The sequence below is a fragment of the Danio rerio genome, chromosome 9 (assembly GCF_049306965.1).
Source record: "Danio rerio strain Tuebingen ecotype United States chromosome 9, GRCz12tu, whole genome shotgun sequence".
Lineage (NCBI taxonomy): Eukaryota > Metazoa > Chordata > Actinopteri > Cypriniformes > Danionidae > Danio > Danio rerio.
This window is the reverse complement of record NC_133184.1, coordinates 25,704,667-25,722,752: the sequence shown is the minus strand read 5'-3', so window position 1 is coordinate 25,722,752 and position 18,086 is coordinate 25,704,667. Positions and strand designations below refer to the sequence as shown.

The following is an 18,086-nucleotide window of genomic DNA, read 5'->3' as shown; positions in this document are numbered from 1 at the left end:
TCGAGGTCTGACCCATAACCGCAAGCGAGCATGCACACAAACACTCTCCACAGTCTCACTTCTCCTTTAGTGCATCAGTACAGCTGCCTTTTATCACATTCAGATGACTCCATTAGATCTGATAGCTGTCAGTCTGGAGAGGAAGTATCTATGACAAGCTGTTAAAGATGAAGTGTGTCTTTTTTCTAAATATGTACACTCTCAGAAATAAAAGGTACATGGGCTGTCACTGGGGTTGTACCTTTTCAAAAGGTACAAAGTTGTACATAAAAGGTCCAAATTAATATTTTAAAGGTACATATTAGTACCTAAATAGTACAAAAGTGTTCATCTTAAATTTTTTATGTACTAACATATACTATTTAGGTACCAATATGGACCCTTTAAGTACAAATGTGTACCTTTTGAAAAGGTATCACCCCAGTGGCAGCTGAGTTCTGAATATTTGTTTAATTCAAATGTAGTTTATGAGTGAGTCTGTGGGTGTTTCCCAGCACTAAATATTTACAATTTCACCTTTAAGAAAAGACACTTATGTGATATATATACTTATAACCAGGTCTTTACATTATCACCCGCCAAATGCGGGTTGATTTCAGCTTTGGACAGTCACTTCCACTAGCCACTTTGGCTGGTTGAAAATAATGTTTAAATTGTGGTTTTCAAAGCAGGGTTCGACTACAAGAATGACCCAATATGCGTGCAAATGTGATCTTAGAATGGAGAAGCAGCAAAACAAAAAAAAAAATTGCATTAGCGCGAACAGAAGAAAGCAGATGAATACCGAATGAGAGGATAATCACTCGCGCTAACAGCTGATGTGATGCGCGCGACTGTTTAATTTTGAGTTCTGAAAAGTCATGTAAAATAAAAACTAATTGCAGTATAACACTATAAAACCATGACCCATTTGCTCATACACGACACACAAAATGTGAAATGAATGAGGAGGCATGTGGACATAACACAAAATCTAAATCAAGTAATTTTAGCATGTCCAAGTCATATTTATGCATATAAAAATATTTTCCAACAACAAAATTGTGGCTAGTGAAAATTCAGAGTGGCTAGTTACATTGGAAAACTACTAGCCACTGTGGCTGGTGATCAAAAAAAGTTAATGTAAAGCCCTGCTTATAACGATATATAAAGAGTTCAGATGCAAAAACCTCTTGGTGCTTTCTGAAACGTTCTTTTAAAATGAACTTTTTTTCTCAGCCTTCTATGTCTATAATCAGTTATTTCACATTAACGGCCATAAAAGTGAAAATACTTAACCTACACACAGATTTATTATTATTATTATTATTATTATTATTATTATTTATATATAATATTATTTACATGCATTTTTTGCATTTTATAGCTTGATTTATAAGAGTTTCTGATTGCATATTTCCAGACTTAGCCATGCAAGCATGTTTGTGTTTGCTGTGAAAAAGAGTGACGCTGCTAAAACAATTAGGAAATGATCATAGAGACTCAAAGGCAGAAAAAAAAAATCAAACATTTCATCTTTCAAGTCTGACCAAGTAAAGTTAAGCAAAGTAATTATTGCAGTCCATGGGTGTCTGTGCAGGTGGGTTAAAGATCTAGTAAAACTAGATGAGCCACTGTGGGTAAGAAAGTGAAAGTATCTAAACGTGTGTAGAGTGGCACGCATTATTGAACAGCAAGTGCTGTGGGGCAGAAGGTAAAATAGGGAGCAGCACAAACCCTGTGCTTCCTGCTGTGCAGCAAAGACAGCTAAACAGACAGGAGAGACAAACATTTCAATTCAAATGCAGACCAAAAATATACAGAGGGTGGCAATGACAAGAGAAGGCCAGCCAATAATGTACAGATTAGGATGGAGGAGAAAAGGGGGGGTTTTGAAGGCTGGACAGAGACTGAGTGAGATGGAGTGAGACAATGAAGATGACAGACCTGATTTCCATTGTAGGAAGGAACTTGATGTTTAGAGGAGTAACTACTGTTGCTGTATAGCTCTGAAGAATAGTAGGCACTCTAAAATAATGGGAAATAATGTGGAAGAATGAACGGTGATGAACTGATGGAGACAGGCGTATGAGAAATGTGAGTGATGGAGAGTTATGGAGAGAAAAGTTTTAAAACACTACAATAACACAATGCAAGAATATCATGCCAGATGAAGTCATATTATTTCAAAATGTTGACCCAGGCAAACTGATTAAACTATGGTTAATGTAATAATTATTGTATTTCATGATTAAGTGTTTATACAAGACACTGTTCAAACAGTGAGCCTGTCTAATGATGAATTTACTGCTGATGATTAAATGTGACGCTAAAAAAAAAAAAAAAACTAAATTATATTCTAACTAGTTAGTCTTTTAAAAATGTGACGTTTTATGATATGATGCAATATATGATATAATATGGATACGATAAAATATATGATATTATATATGATATGCTATGAAATATGATATGTGTTATAATTTGACATATGATATGGGGTGATGTAACATGATATGATATATGATAGGTACATATACAGTTGAAGTTGAATTATTAGCCGCCCTTCGAATTATTATCTTTTTTTTTTTTTGCTTTTTAAAATATTTTCTAAATGATGTTTAACAGAGCAGATTTTTTTTTCTGAAGAAAATCTTATTTGTTTTGTTTCAGCTAGAATAAATGCAGTTTTTATTTTTTAAGCACCAGACCAAATTATTAGCCCCTTTAAGCTTTTATCCGATTGTTTATATCCGATAGTCTACAGAACCATTGTTATACAATAACTTGCCTAATTACCCTAACCTGCCTAGTTAACCTAATTAACCCAGTTAAGCCTTTAAATGTCACTTTAAGCTCTATAGAAGTGTCTTGAAAAATATCTAGTCAAATATTATTTGCTGTGATCATGGAAAAGATCAAACAAATCGGTTATTAGAAATGAGTTATTAAAACTATTATGTTTATAAATGTGTCGAAAAAATATTCTCTCCGTTAAACAGAAAATGGGGAAAAAATAAACAGGGGGTTAATAATTCTGACTTCAACTGTATATTGCAATTTGATCAAATAACCAATATTAGATAATTAATCAATAATAATGACAGGCCTAGTCTGTGCAATTTTGCAGTCTATTTGAAACCTCTTTTTGTGATAAACTTAGGTTTAAAATAAAAAGATTAACCTAGGGCAAAATTTTAAATGCAAAACCAATTACAATCTGGTAGCATGCATAATGTGTTAGAATCACACCTGAACTAGACATGCTATAATTGTTATTTTAAAAGTAGCTCAAAGCACAAGCAACAAAGTAAAAATATGTTGTTTAAAAAATGTTTCATCTCAACGCTTTATTGTTGTAAATAAATGCATATTTAAAAAAAAAAATATATATATATATATATATATTATCAGACATACTGTGAAAATTTCTTTGCTCTGTTAAACATCATTTGGCAAATATTTAAAAAGAAAAAAAAATCAAAAGGGGGCTAATAATTCTGACTTCAACTATGTACATAATAAATTAACCACAATAAAGTGAAAATAAAACTATACTAGAAATTACTAGAAGTATTTCAAAAAGAAAACTAAATACCAAACACCCATCATGCTTTCTTACATGATACATATTAAATGATACACTCATGTGTTATATATATTTTCATGTTAATCACAAAGTCAAGGTCAGAGGATGCGGAGGTAAAAAAGATGCAGGACTGAGACCCACCGACTGCAGATCAAGTCTAGAGGAGCGAGACCTTTTGCTCTCATCGCTTAATCTGGAGCTCTGAGCACAAAATACACAAGTTTACAGACAGAAAAACTAAAACAATCTTTACCACATCACACTGCTGTTAGTCACACTGCTGCATCATGACCACTGTGAATCTCTAAATAAAACAACACAGCCTCCTGGATGTTATTATAGTTGAGCTAGTAAACACTCAAACCCCATCATCACACAGTTAATTAAGCCACTAACCCGACTAGACAATGTGCTGAGATCATCATCATAGCCATTGCTCTGCAGGAAAAACAGCACTTCGTGACTGATGTTACACCTTTTCGTTACAGAACATGTAAGTATAGTGCATAAGTGAAGTGAACATACGGTTTTAGAAGAATGTTTCTTCTTTTTCTTGGACTTCTTATGCGAGTAAGAAGAGGACGCCTGAGAAAGCCGGACAAGGATGTAAGATTAAAACGGCAGAAATTACAAGCTCAATTCTTCATGGTTTGTGTATATCGTGGCATGCAGGTGAAGATCCAGACACAACATAGACGTGTCTGTTAAAACCCAGACAACAGATCACCCTTCTTTGATGAAACACTTCCAAACACCACAAAGGACCATTAGGTATTAGCTATACTTGGCTGCAACACACCACAGTGCAAAAACCCAAAGTCTTGTGAACTCAGTTATGTGTTCATCTCACAACAGGAACCTAAAAGTACTGACAATCATGCCTGAAGAAAAATTTCCCACTCTCAATTTCTTACCGCGCCGTAAGCACCAGTTGCATCCAAATCCAACTGCCCACACAAACAAAACGTCCATCAGTATAAAGAACAGTTTGGATTGTCTGACAATCACCAAAACCAGACTCTGAACCACAACACAGAAGATCAACTATGCAGTCACACTGATACTGACCCGTACGTTGCTTCTGCTCCCCACTGACATCCGTTCTTCATCGTCTGACACCTTGATGAATAGAAAAAAGGTCAAATCAGATGGAGCAATAGAGTTAGCAAAGACTTAAACTAATACATATTCACCACTGTGCACCAAATTAATATGCATAATGAGTCCCAAAACACAAGTCTGACATCTCCGTGTAACTGTGTTTAGGGGGGAAAAAAAATCAAAGCAAGGACGAACTTGGAGTGAAATGGTTTGCTTGAATAGTGTTGATAAAAGGGTTGAGCAGGACAGACAGAGAAAAGATGAGATACAAACCGAAGCATGTCTCCGTGAGACACGTGTATATCGCTCACTGTCTTCCTAAGAGAAGAGAAGAGAAGAGAAGAGAAGAGAAGAGAAGAGAAGAGAAGAGAAGAGAAGAGAAGAGAAGAGAAGAGAAGAGAAGAGAAGAGAAGAGGGTATTAGGTAGGTCTTAGTTGGCAAGTTGGCAACAGAGACAGACACAAAACAAACAGCAAACAAGGTTGAGCAAATGTATGCAAAAAATTCATGCAAATATGTATTGACTGATGCAAGAGCAAACAGTTAAACCATAAACTCTAAACACAATGCTATAAAACCGGAAATAAATAAATGTGTGTATTTGAAGTTTCAGTGTGACAAATTTAGTCATAAAAACCCTTTTCACTTAATGTACATTTAAAAAATAAATACTCCTATTCAACAAAGATGCATTGATCCAAAGTGGAAGAAATTTCTGTTATAAAAATAGCTTTCCCCTTGAAATAAGTGTTGATTTTCACCTTTTTTACACTGAAAGATATTATATCTGAGCATATTCAAATTATTTTTGAAGGCTTGGGTGATGACTATTAGTCTGAATATTAGTGCTGAGATTTCCATTGTCTTTTTTTATAAAAGTATTTTTACCAAATAAATGCCTTGGTCAAAATAATAATAATAAAAAAAAACTTATTTTACTTTTTATAAAATCTTGCAGACTCTAAATCTTAAATAATATAAATGACAAATAATAGAGTACTTAAAATATAAAAAGCTTGTTTTACTTGTTGACAACATAGAAGTATTAAAGGTGCAGTAGGTGATCTGCCAAAATGCTACAGTAGCCGGTCAGCTAAACATCTTTGAAACACAGTATCTCCCCTTCCGTCCAAAGCCACACCTCCTGAAACACGAATGAGCATCATAAAGATGACAGTAGCCAACCCACTAGTTTATGTCATTCGCCAGTTAGAAAACGTTATAGTCCTTTATAATACTACAACTCACAAAGAAAAACTGTATTATATCTAGCACCTTTTCAGTTGTGTATCAAGCAAAACTTGTCATAATGTGCAATATTTAATGCATGCAAGGATTACTAGTCTTACTCTCTCACGGGCTGTCCTAAAGCGACTACTGTATACTTAGTTGGTGGCCGGCATGTAATAATTACACTTACTACTAAGCCATACTTGCATGCTATTTCAGACTAAATATTCAGAGTAGCATGGTGAAAAATATTCACAGGTTGCCATTGTTCAAAAATGAACCAATGTGAATATAAAACCAACTTCACCAGAGTAAAGCAAGCTTGGCGGAATAGCTCTATTTACTTATGCTTTGTTGTTAAACTAAATAAAAATGTACAATATCGATGCTGTAAAAGGTCCCTTATGAAATTAAAAATAGTCACATCAATCTTTTGCAGGAGTATTTCCGTGGCTGAACAACACTTCTGTGCATATAGTAAAACAACTAAATCTACATCAGCTTTGCGTGACTAAAGTAGTTTTGAAAAGAACATTACCCGTGTAACATAAATACTTCAGCCATGCTGTCATCCTTCCTCCAGTGTGCAAAAGTAACATCAATATTGATTCAGGATCTTAAAATTTATGATTCAGCACTTGATTTCACCCGCTGTAAATGTCGCATGTGCACATGAACTAGCGGCGCGCATGCACGTGCAAAAGGCAGATCTGCGTGAACGGATGCGCAGATGTACAAATCCACATTTGTTGACAGACAGTTTGAGCTACTTATCAGAATTCTGGGAGTTATCGGCCTGCCAATATTTAATTGGATTAACATTTTTTAGTCTTATATCTTACCCAGAATATAAAAATACACATAAACACATTTAGATCATTTACTAATCATTACTATTGGAATGTGAAGAGACTTTCAACCAGCACAACAAAACATGACTATCACCTACAGCACCTTTAACCTAGATTTGCATTGTTGAGAAATGCAAACATGTGCTGATATGCAACATCTTAATTCTCCAAATTATTAACAGAGAAAAAATGAATGTCTCAAGGCATGATGTAGAAGAGACATGCTAATAAAAACAGCAGATTGGAACATGCACAAAATCCTAACAGTGAATGTACCATCCACTGCTCAATGTCCCCCCATTTGTTGTCCAGGTTATCCAGGCCATAGTATTTCTAAAAAGAAGAAAATGCAGCAGAAACCAGGAAAGAGAACAAATATATAAGAGAGGTTTGTGTAACAAGAACGAGAAAGAGTTGAATAAGCAACAACAACAGCAGAAAATGAATGAAACCTTGTACAGTTGATGTACAGGATCAAATATCCTACCTTCTGCACCTGATAAATCTACATCACAAGGGCCCAGCAAAAGTGAAGCAGAGGAAAGAGAAATGTGGAAAAAGAAAAGATATTGATTATTTGGCATGGCAGAGAAGTTACCAAGTGGAAGACTGTGTACACAAAGGCAGATGAATGAAAAGGGAAAGCTGTTAAAGATTAAGAGATCTGTTAAAGCCAGTGTCATGTTACCAGGCCTCACAGGTAGACTTACATATACAGTAAGGCAAACAACACCAGTTCTCATACTGGACTCAAAGAATACACAAATTCCACAAGGATCGATTGGCAGCAAAATTCAATGTCATGATAAAGTATTTTTATTCAATAAATTTAAAATCACACTGCACAGAAGCTTCTGAACTATGCCACTGAACTGTTCAAATAAAACTAAATGACATATCCATGAATTAAAGAGGACCGTGTGTTCTGGGCTCAAGGTAACAAGATTGTTTTCGTTATTTTTAAAGGTTTAATTTAGTTCAATAGTGACCACTTAATGAAAAGCAGTAGAAGCGCATTTTACACTAACACATCTTCACAATTGTTTCTGGCCATCACTTTTTCACGAATAAAAATAAAATCAAGAGAGAAGCTGAAAATACAAAAACTAAACTAATAGCACGGTTTCCTCACCAGATTCACCTGCCTCTAGGTTTTGACACCATCAAACAGTAGAAAATATTTGAAACAGCATAGGATAATGCATTTAATAAACAGATTATTTATGATTGAATTGCTTTTATCAAGAGCTTTAATCAGATTATTTTATGCAACGCAGTGCATTCTTTTGTGCGCACTCTCACTTAATGAAATGTCACCTAACTAGTTTCCCAACATACATTTGTTTATTCATCCAAAAATACTGTAACACAATCTCTTCCTTTTAGAAATCTCTACACCTTACTTGGCAAATCAGACATTTTAGCGTCAATCCTATGTTTCTGCAAAACTCTCAGAGAACTACTCAAGGAATCTGAAAATCTTTTTAGTTTTCAAGTGTATGGACAGAAAAAAGGTTTAAGATGACTGTTTACTGCAAAGGCACAAATTAATACTCGTTTCAAAGTTTCTGGCACGCAAGCTTCATCCTGCACCAAAAAAAAAACTAACCCATGTGACCAAACACATAGAACTAGCTACTGCATCTAAACAACTATTTGAATAACACTTTCACTTCTCAAAGTCAACAGGTCATGAGGTTAAACTAGTATAATGCACTATATGTATCAATAAATCCGATACTTGTCTTTATCAACACATTAAGCCTTTCATTTCGTATTTTTTCAGTAAGCTGAACTAGAAATCTCGAGCTCACCTTCCTCAGAAGAGGGGTCTGGGGCTGTTTATTGATCCCTTCTCTAGCCCCTCTACGAAGTAGTCTTTTGCAAGCCATTGTGCTGGTCTCATAGTATCTCCATCTACCTCAATACTGAGGGAGACAGAGACTCTCTATGATCCCAAACATACAGTATGTCATTAAATATACAAACTCTGTAGCCTGTTTGTGATAAAAGTCCATCTTCAAAGAGTCCAAATTCAATCCCTTAATATCTCAGTGTGTTCAAGTGATCTTGTGTGATCACCGCAATGATTATATCCAGTTAGTGAATGGGAAGTGAGTCTGTTAACTAGCTGCAGGTACGGAGCTGAAAGTCGATAATCTACTTTAAGACTTGGCTGGAGTTTTAAAGCCACAAAACACACACCCTTAACATTCTCACACACCTCCTGATCAGACTAAGCTTAGCTCTGAATGCTAGCTAAGCCCTCATGTGTGATCTGGGTATGTTTGAAGCCTGTGTTTATCTTCATTACATAATTTTTTTTTTTTTTTTTTTTTGCTTAAGGTAGAAAAAAAGATGTGTGGAGTTCTGGTTTTCTACTTTTCTTTGAAGAAACATTTCCTTTATATATTTAATTACAATCATTTACAAAGTCTGAAAAAACCTACACTTCAGGTGCATTTATATAACTGAAATTGTTCCTTCATAAAATCCAGCTTTTTAAAATGACAAGGGTTCAATAAATGTTCTATTATAGCAATTAAAAAGCTGAAAAAACTAATTGTATAAAGTCTGTTTATAAAGATTAACAGTAACTACTGTAACAGGGAATTGAGAATGTCCTAGATTATTATGCAGGCATTATGGGTAAAGTACAGAATCTGAGTTGTACTTCCAGGTAATATAACACAATAAAGCAAAAAGTCCTCTTTTTTTCTCTTGAGTGTTAATGTGATTTAAACAAACTTATATATTTCCATTAAAAAAAAGAAGTGATACAAGGCTGCCGTCAGAAGAACTCCCACTTGAGATTTTTCTGAGGGGTTTTGTAAAGTGCTAAACAGAAGTTAACCAAACGTTCATTAACAAGTTACATATACATATACATATTTTTTGTTTCAAAATTCAAGTTTTTGATATTTTCAAAAAGTATCATGTTTACCACAGATAGGCTTTATCCGGCTATTTTCTCACCACAGCCATTTTAGATGTTTTTATTTTGTTATAAGAAAAGTGCATATTCTTGGATATTCATTTTAGTACGAATTATTAGCCCCATTTATTTTCTTTCCCCAATTTCTGTTTACCAGAAAGAAGATTTTTTTTCAACACATTTCAAAACATAATAGTTTTAATGACTCATTTTCAATAACTGATTTATTTATAAAAATACAGCTTAAAGTGACATTTAAAGGCTTAACTAGATTAACTGGACAGGTTAGCGTAATTAGGCAAGTTATTGTAAAAGGATGGATTGTTCTGTAGACTATTAAAATTATATAGCTTAAAGGGGCTAATAATTCTGACCATAAAATGTTTTTTTTTAATTAAAAGCTGCTTTTATTTTAGCCAAAATAAAACAAATAAAACTTTCTCCAGAAGAAAAAATATTATCAGACATACTGTTAAAATTTCCTTTCTCTGTTAAACATCATTTGGGAAATATTTAAAAGAGAAAAAAAATCAAAGTGGACCAAATATTATGACTTCAACTGTAGCTGCGAAGGTTTTTCCAAATCCTTTTTTTTCTTTAAACCAAAAAGCTTTGCTGTAAATATACCTGAGGACAGTTTTATGGTTTATATTTTTTGCTTTGTTAACAAAAAAATTTGGTAAATTTGCCAAATTGTTGGCGATGTAACCTGTCATTTTTGTGAGCATAGTTCAAACAGGTCTTGACCCATGGGTGATTAACTGACCCTGATCCCTGTAACCCAGCCAAAACATGTCCTTCACAGCACAAAGCCCACAATCATGATGAAGATTAAACAAATTGAACATAATTGGCTGACAGTGTTGTACTGGAGCAAGTCAACAAGACCATGACAAAGAATCAATTTATGAATAAAGGACTTTTCTACTGGCAATCCAAAAGAAAAACACCTTAATATTCAAAACATTCTGAGGCTAAGACTTGACAAATATTTGGAACCATTTCGGAAAATACCAATATGATTTTAAAAGCATTTTTAAACACAATATGACACATTTTCGACATGTTATGTAATGCAGGTTATTTACTTTGTGAGATGCTGTCAGGGCTTAACCTTTGACTCCTGCTAGTGGTAAGTGTGGCTATAATGATCCTAGTAGGTGCATCTACTGCTCCCACAGGAGAGAATTAGATTTTAATTTCAAATTTCAATCTTACGCAGCATATCATGGCTACTGGTGTTCATCTAATAACATCGAAATACTGAAACAACACATTTAATCAGACGATTTGCTGAGCATTTTTTAAAGAAAGTTAGCATAAAAACATTTTGTGCATCTCTTCCTTTGAATGTAGTAGATTTGGTAAGTGTGTTTGATTAAAATTGTAAAACATGAGGATGATAAGGTGTTCCTATTTTTAAATAATATTAATTATAATAAAACTGTCATTTAGAGCATTTTCCCATAAAATTACAATTGTTCAAAATACAAAATGTTTTAGTTTGAACTCAAAAAGTGCACCAAACCAAATATTGATCTCTTAACTCTGAAGTTAAAACAGAGCATGCTGTCTAAAATGAGCATGAACATGTCTAAAAAAAAGGACATCTTTTTTGTTTACTTTTATGTTAAAAATGACAACCTTTTAAGGAATGCCAACATCAACTGGCAGAACTAAAAGATTACTTTTTAATGAAGCACATAATTGAAACTTGTAAATGCAGAGAAACTAAGTGTCCAAGTCTCTTATTTTTTTCCACAGCTGTATATTAATATGGTATCAGATGTATCATTTTGGGTTAAAAAGACAAACATTTCAAACATAATTTAAGACGTTATTTGAGATGTTGATTTGATTTGTTATGCATTTGCTACTTTACTAGCACACTGCCTGAATAAAACATATATAATAATTCAATTAAAACAAAACCAAGACCAACTACATTCTGTTTCAGTGATGCTTCTTCACCTCTTTCTGCTGTCGCTCCAGTTCTTTCATTCTGATCTCACGAGCTTCTGCACGGGCCGCTCTCTTCGCTGCCAAACGGGCTTCAGCCTGCAGGGGGCGAGTGGACAAACAGAGATAGAGAGAGAGAGATAAAGTCATTAAAAATAACTATGAGATCACAAGCATTGTAAAAACAATTGAGGAAGTGGAATCAATATCCAAAAAAAGTTTTTATTCTAAGATTAAAAAAGCATTAATTACAGGAGGTTAAAGTGAAATAAAAATACATCAACATGTTTGTGTAACTTCATGTCATACTGTTTTATGTAGTGTAACTGTATACTCTTCAGACTCCACATGCTGTAAATGTGTTTGTTTACAAGTACATTTGTGTATATTTGTGACATTCGTCCACCACACTTTGAAAGTCCTTTTAAGGAAAAGACTCCCTGTAAGACATGAGTGGGAAGGAGTGAGAGAAATAGAGAGAGAGAGAAAAAGAGAGAGAGCAAGAGTGAGCAAGCACACTTCCTTCCTGCAGATGACGCCACAAAATGAGCAACAACTAGAAAAAAAAGAAAATCTAAACTCCAGTATTTCATCACAGACCTCCTCCTATAGAAATATCTGCAAATAAAACCAACCAACCTTTCCTCCCAACCATATACTACAAATAATCTTTACATTAGAACCATGACTGTAACCATGAATGTATTTAAAATAATAGTGGTTGTGATTTTAAATAAAAGATAAGGGTTAAATGTAGTGAAACTACTTACAGAGGGACTAACTATAAGGACAAAGCTTTCAAATAAAATTATCAAAATAATAATGATGTGTTGAGTAAATGTCAGGTTTTAACGTCTCAGACTAAGGCCTTCCATCCTGAACACAGACCGGTAAGCTTCCAGGAAGCAGCTGTTTCTTACCACAAGGTCTTGTGTCCTTCTGCAAACAACGGTTTTCAAGAAATACATAGCCAAAATCAATATTTCCACAGCTTTAACTGCATCTTGTAACAGAAAGAGAGTTTTTACATATAGAAAGTTGTTTTTCTATGGGTTGCAAGTGAAGGATGAGGTATAAGTGAAGGATAAGTAAGGTATATTAGGATCTAACACATATGAAAACAAGAAACTGTGACTATGTTAATGTATAAGTGGCTACGATAGTAATGAGGGCAGATGATTGTGTAGATTAACTGCCAGAGACAAGACAAAGCAAACCTCTAGTAATTATGCTGCTGTCCAAACACGTTTATAACAGGTTCTCACTAATGTCAACACACAATTTCCACAAGCACAGCAATGCACCTATGCAGACATGCTGTAAAATAACAGGGTGACAACCAGCAGGGATTTGAGACTGAAAATGCTGAATAATTTTTCATTTGGGGAAAACACTTAGACTAAACAGAGTAATAGAGTTTTCTAAAAACAGTCCCAAATAAATGCACTCTTTAAAACCCCGTGACTAACAGAGTAACCAAAACTATGCCTTTTTTGACCATAGCAGGAAGTCAGAAGGCTGAGTCATTCACAATGAGCCTGGATCACACCCTTCCTGCAGCTTTAACAGAAGCAGCCACTGATCGCACAAACGCCTATCACTGCTTGGTCCTGATGTGGGCTGATTCACATGAACTGAAGAGAATCATCCACTATGCTAAAGTCTCGTGTGGCATATGTTACGAAGTGCTTCACAATTCTTAAAAATACCAATAAAACAAGTGTGCTTCCAGTGATCTGGAAATCTGAAGTTTGCATCGCTCAGAAAGAAATCATGCCCTACATCCCACCCTGAACTAAAAGAACATTTGATTGCCCATATTCATAGTAAGGCCTACCTTCTTGCAGTTATCAAAGTAGACCATGATATCAGTCACAGTGAGCATATGATAGCCAGGGTCATCCGCATTTCCCCCCATCATGACCATTCGCGCACAGAAGAGGAAAACAAACTGGCCTATTTCACACACCTCTCTCATCTCACTCTCTCCTCAGCAGCTATTTTTAACGACCCAAATGGAGCGGACTCTATCAATAAACCCAAACGCTCTAATTTAACGAAAGTTCTGTGACGCTGCTGTTCTCAAGAGGGAACGAAGAGCCAGTACTGCAAGAGTTCAAAAAGAAAAGATACTGTTTAATTGCACTAATGGACTATGGTGTACTGTCTAGAAGTTTACTTATCGGTATTTATTTCTATAGCAACTGAAATGGAGATTAAATGACATAAATGTTGATGCGGATGCCTTTTATGGAAGGTAATGTAACATCTGACATTCACATACATGCCAGTATACAAGTACAATATCTATAAATCAACACAATGCCTGGTGTTTGTACTGTATATGTACATTCCAATGTATAATCACTTCACATACAATTTAAAACACAACAGCCAACTTTATCTAGTAAAATAAGTGTAGTTAACTCAAAATTTACAGAATGTTTTTTCTACTCATTTTAATAGTTTTGAACTCAATTGAACTCAAACTCAACTCAAACTTTATTCTTTGCGATAGGGCCACACGGTATTGGGAAGAAAATAAATAAATAAATCAAACATTTTGTTATTCTGCAATATATATTACAATATTGAGTATAATTTTACCAGATTACTTAATATTTCTATTTGGAAAGAATATGTGTTAGATTGATTGAGATGATCCTGTACATAAGTGAATCGTGCATAAAATATAATAAATCTAGTCTACAAGCATATAAACTACAATCAAGAAAAAAAATACAATTAAAATAAACAGTTTTATTGTTTTCTGAGTCTAACAGTATTCAGGTAAGGTAATTTAATGATAATAATACATTTTATTGAATTGTTTTTATTAAAGCTTTTAATTAATAAATGTATTTTAAAATATATAAAACAAATGCTAATGGTAAATTATAATATAAACTTATTACAGATTCTGTGATGTGACTATTGTGAATAAACACATTGCGATATCGATGCTTAAAGGATATATTGTGCATAGGCATGGGCCGGTATGAGATTCTATTGCTATGATAACCTTGGATAAAAATACCATGGTTTCATGGTATTGTGATTACTGCTCTAAAATACATTCTTTTTAAATGTCTGCGTAAAAAACAAGAACTTTTTTTTCGATCTGAACACAATGGTTGCATCCGAAATTGCATACTTTCATATTATATAGGACGCTAAAATCATTATGCGAGCTGAGAACGTCCAAATTCATAGAAATCAAAATTCAGTACCCGGATGACCTACTACTTCCAGCGAGATTTTGAAGTGAGTATCCGATAGAGGCTTTGCTTTCCCATGATACACCACGAGAGAATTCATAAATGGGAGTGAAGCGGGTGTTTCACATGATGATGACAAAATGGAATCTGTATACCTCCGAGGCCGAGCTCCATTCATTTTACTCACATTCATAGTGTATAGAACTGTTTGATTGGTCGAGTAGTAAATTCAAATGCAGTACCTACTGAGTAAGAGGTGATTTTGGATGCAGCCAGTATATTTTAGGTTGAGAAACATTTTAAATATTTTGGAACGGTAAACATATTGGACAAAATAATGCAAATGAATCATTGACTTCTGCTGTCTTAATTAGCTTCAAAAACACAGATTTCTATACAATTTAAAATGTTTGCATATCTTTTCTGCTGGAGCTACTGTTGTCCTAAAAAACAAAAATGTAAAAAAAAATCTTTACATATACCCTAGGAACGGTAGAGCAGAAAAATTTGGTGGTTTTAAAACCTTGACTTTTCCAAGCCGCGGTATACCTTAAAAACGATTATCATCCCATGCTGAATTTTGCAGCCCTACTCTGCATTATGTGTATGTGATAGCAAACTTTCTGGAATTTTCTGTGTGGACACATCACACACACAATTATGACATAAACTGTATAGAATAGTGAATTAAACATGCATTGGGATGAACATAGTGTTTTAATATCCACAAATTGACATAGCTATTTTATGGCAAGCATGAAACTTGAATAAAAATGTTTAAAAGTCTTACAACTGGATCAACGCCATTAGCCTAACATAGACAACTGTGACAATATGCTGTGCCTGCAATGAGTGCTAGTAATAAGATCATCCCTATAACTCTTGGTTCAACCAACAAAGTTAAAGCTCAAATAAAATTTTAGAAATCTGCAAGATAGCTGAAAAGTTGGAATTCAAAGATTACTGTCGACAGGTTTACTAAAACCCTTCATTTGATCCCTTTTAAGGAAGACATCCAGGACATGCCTGCCATTCAGAAGTCCCTGTGTGCTTGATGAATGCCAGTCAAGACTTCTTATCTGTTGACATAAATACCACAGAGGAGATGCCAAGCTCGCCAGATCTCTCTCTCCCACGGCCTTTTGTACCAGCAGCATGGCAGGCTAAGCGGGTACATGCTAATCAGCTGGACTGCTAATAGACTATAGCTGTAACTAAAGAAGAAAACGAAAAGAAAAGTAGAAATGCAACACAAATGACCAGCAGTAAACCACTGCTCTCTGATCAGGAGATTTTTGGACAGTTACCCTGACAAAGATTAATATTGCATAAAAATAGGCATTATTAATTCTAAAACTATGACTTACATAAACTAAATGAGCTCCTGGCCAGTTTAAGCCATCTTAATGTGGAAAGCTAAATATTCAAAATGTGTATCACTTTACCACCTGTCTAAACTGGATTAACAGTTTTCAGTATGAGACATAAACAGTTTTTTCACTTGAGTACTAACGTAAGAGTCGGAGACTGGAACATATGAGATCACTGGAGGTGTCTGCCACATTTCTGCACTGCCCATATAAACACCTACATAAATTTTGCCAGCCTGCCGTGTCAAACAGAATGCAAACAATGTCTGATCTGTGTGTACTGTCTCCATATTTTAGCAGGTTACTGGGTTCTGCAGAAGAAAAAAACTTTCTATATATATATATATATATATATATATATATATATATAAAATATATATATATATATATATATATATAAAATATATATATATATATATATATATATAAAATATATATAAATAATATATAGTTTATAATATATAAACTAAATAAAGATGGGCTAAAATCTTTAAAAAATGTATTTGATAACATTAATTTTGGTCATTCAGAGAGTGGAGAAAATGACTAAAACAAAGGGAGTAAAACAAAAAGAAAGAAAATTATGATAAGATTACTTTAATGCATTATACTTTGTATAAACTTGATTTTCTAAGTTAGAAGGAGCTAAAATGTTTGTGCAATATGTATACCAATATTTTACAGCTCTCTACATGAAGTTGTATATACAAATGCATCAAGGTTAATTTATGGACATCTAATAGTATCGACAGTATGTAGGAAATCTCAACTGTTAATTTGTTTATGCAATGTGTATGTATGAGTGTGAATGTGTGTGTGTGTGCGTGTGCGTGTGTGTGTGTGTGTGTGTGTGTGTGTGTGTGTGCGTGCGTGTGTGTGTATAAACATGTATGAATGTATGTGTGTGTATATTTGTTTTAAGTATTTGCTTATACTTTGTTTATTTTGTTTTCTGTATTTTCTTATCTGGTTCTATATTTAAATACACAATGTTAATGTTGCTTTTAATGTTTGTTTATGCATGTAAAGCCCTGAGTTGCATGTTATGAATGAAACAGGTTATACAAATAAATGTGCTATTATTATCACTATTATTATTACTATTATCAATATTATTATAATTATTATCATCAATATTATTATATGGTACACTCTCAGAAACAAGGTACACCAGCTGTTTCAAGGGCAGTGCTCTTTCAAATGTTCATATTTGTTTCTTAAGGATTTAGACTGATACATCAAAGATATACTGTTTTACTGTTTAAGTACTAATACGCATCTTTAAAGTTTTAATGTGGACCATTTAGGTACAAATTAAATGTGTGGCAGTGCCACAACGAAGAGCTTGTGTATCTTTATTTCTGGAAGTCAAAATAAGGATGTCCAGGTTTTTATGACCCTGACTTGATCCAAGACATTATCTACTGATACTAAGTTTTAATCTGATATTTGTTTATTCCCTCGTATGTTTGGTGCACACTTTCAAAACATTAAAGTTATTAAAATAATTTTTCAGTGTCTTCTCTATTGATGATCATGTTGTCACTGGCATGATCATGTCGTCACAGGCATCACTGGCATGACACCTGACAGAAAATAAGCATAGGCTTATGGCAGCCAATATCTTCCAAACAAATGCCTAAATGAAATATGATCAAAAAGTGTTTAAGGAAAATCTCATTGAAAATATGTGAAGCATATCAATCGCTCACTTCTTAGCTATAAAAAAGGGCTAGATATGCTTACAATCTGCTTTTATTATATCGACAAAACAGTTAAAACATTCATAAAAATGTTTTCTATTACATGCAGCAGAATAAATTTTGTTTACAGGTATAAAATAACCATTCCACA

General features: G+C 34.0%; 1 protein-coding gene across 50 annotated transcripts in view; it reads right to left on the bottom strand.

Moving 5' to 3' along the window:
• The window catches only part of lrrfip1a (leucine rich repeat (in FLII) interacting protein 1a), a 49,479-nt gene that overhangs the window by 15,584 nt on the left and 15,809 nt on the right, over nt 1–18,086 (bottom strand). For 13 of the 50 annotated variants that reach the window (XR_012385338.1, XR_012385349.1, XR_012385341.1 and 10 more), the window contains exons 2-12: nt 11,657–11,743; nt 7,238–7,255; nt 7,027–7,083; nt 4,943–4,987; nt 4,637–4,687; nt 4,483–4,515; nt 4,094–4,153; nt 3,965–4,006; nt 3,710–3,769; nt 1,927–2,007; nt 1,717–1,746 (exon numbers count right to left, since the gene is read on the bottom strand). Coding sequence is in view for 25 of the 50 variants with exons in the window: in XM_009304700.5 (XP_009302975.2) it covers nt 1,717–1,746; nt 1,927–2,007; nt 3,710–3,769; nt 3,965–4,006; nt 4,094–4,153; nt 4,483–4,515; nt 4,637–4,687; nt 4,943–4,987; nt 7,027–7,083; nt 7,238–7,255; nt 11,657–11,743 (564 nt within the window). In the remaining 25 variants the exon portion in view is untranslated. Of the gene's footprint in view, nt 1–1,716; nt 1,747–1,926; nt 2,008–3,709; nt 3,770–3,964; nt 4,007–4,093; nt 4,154–4,482; nt 4,516–4,636; nt 4,688–4,942; nt 4,988–7,026; nt 7,084–7,237; nt 7,256–8,564; nt 8,908–11,656; nt 11,744–18,086 lie in introns of those variants that run through there. The other 37 variants (XR_012385355.1, XR_012385359.1, XR_012385356.1 and 34 more) reach the window with 13 other exon arrangements.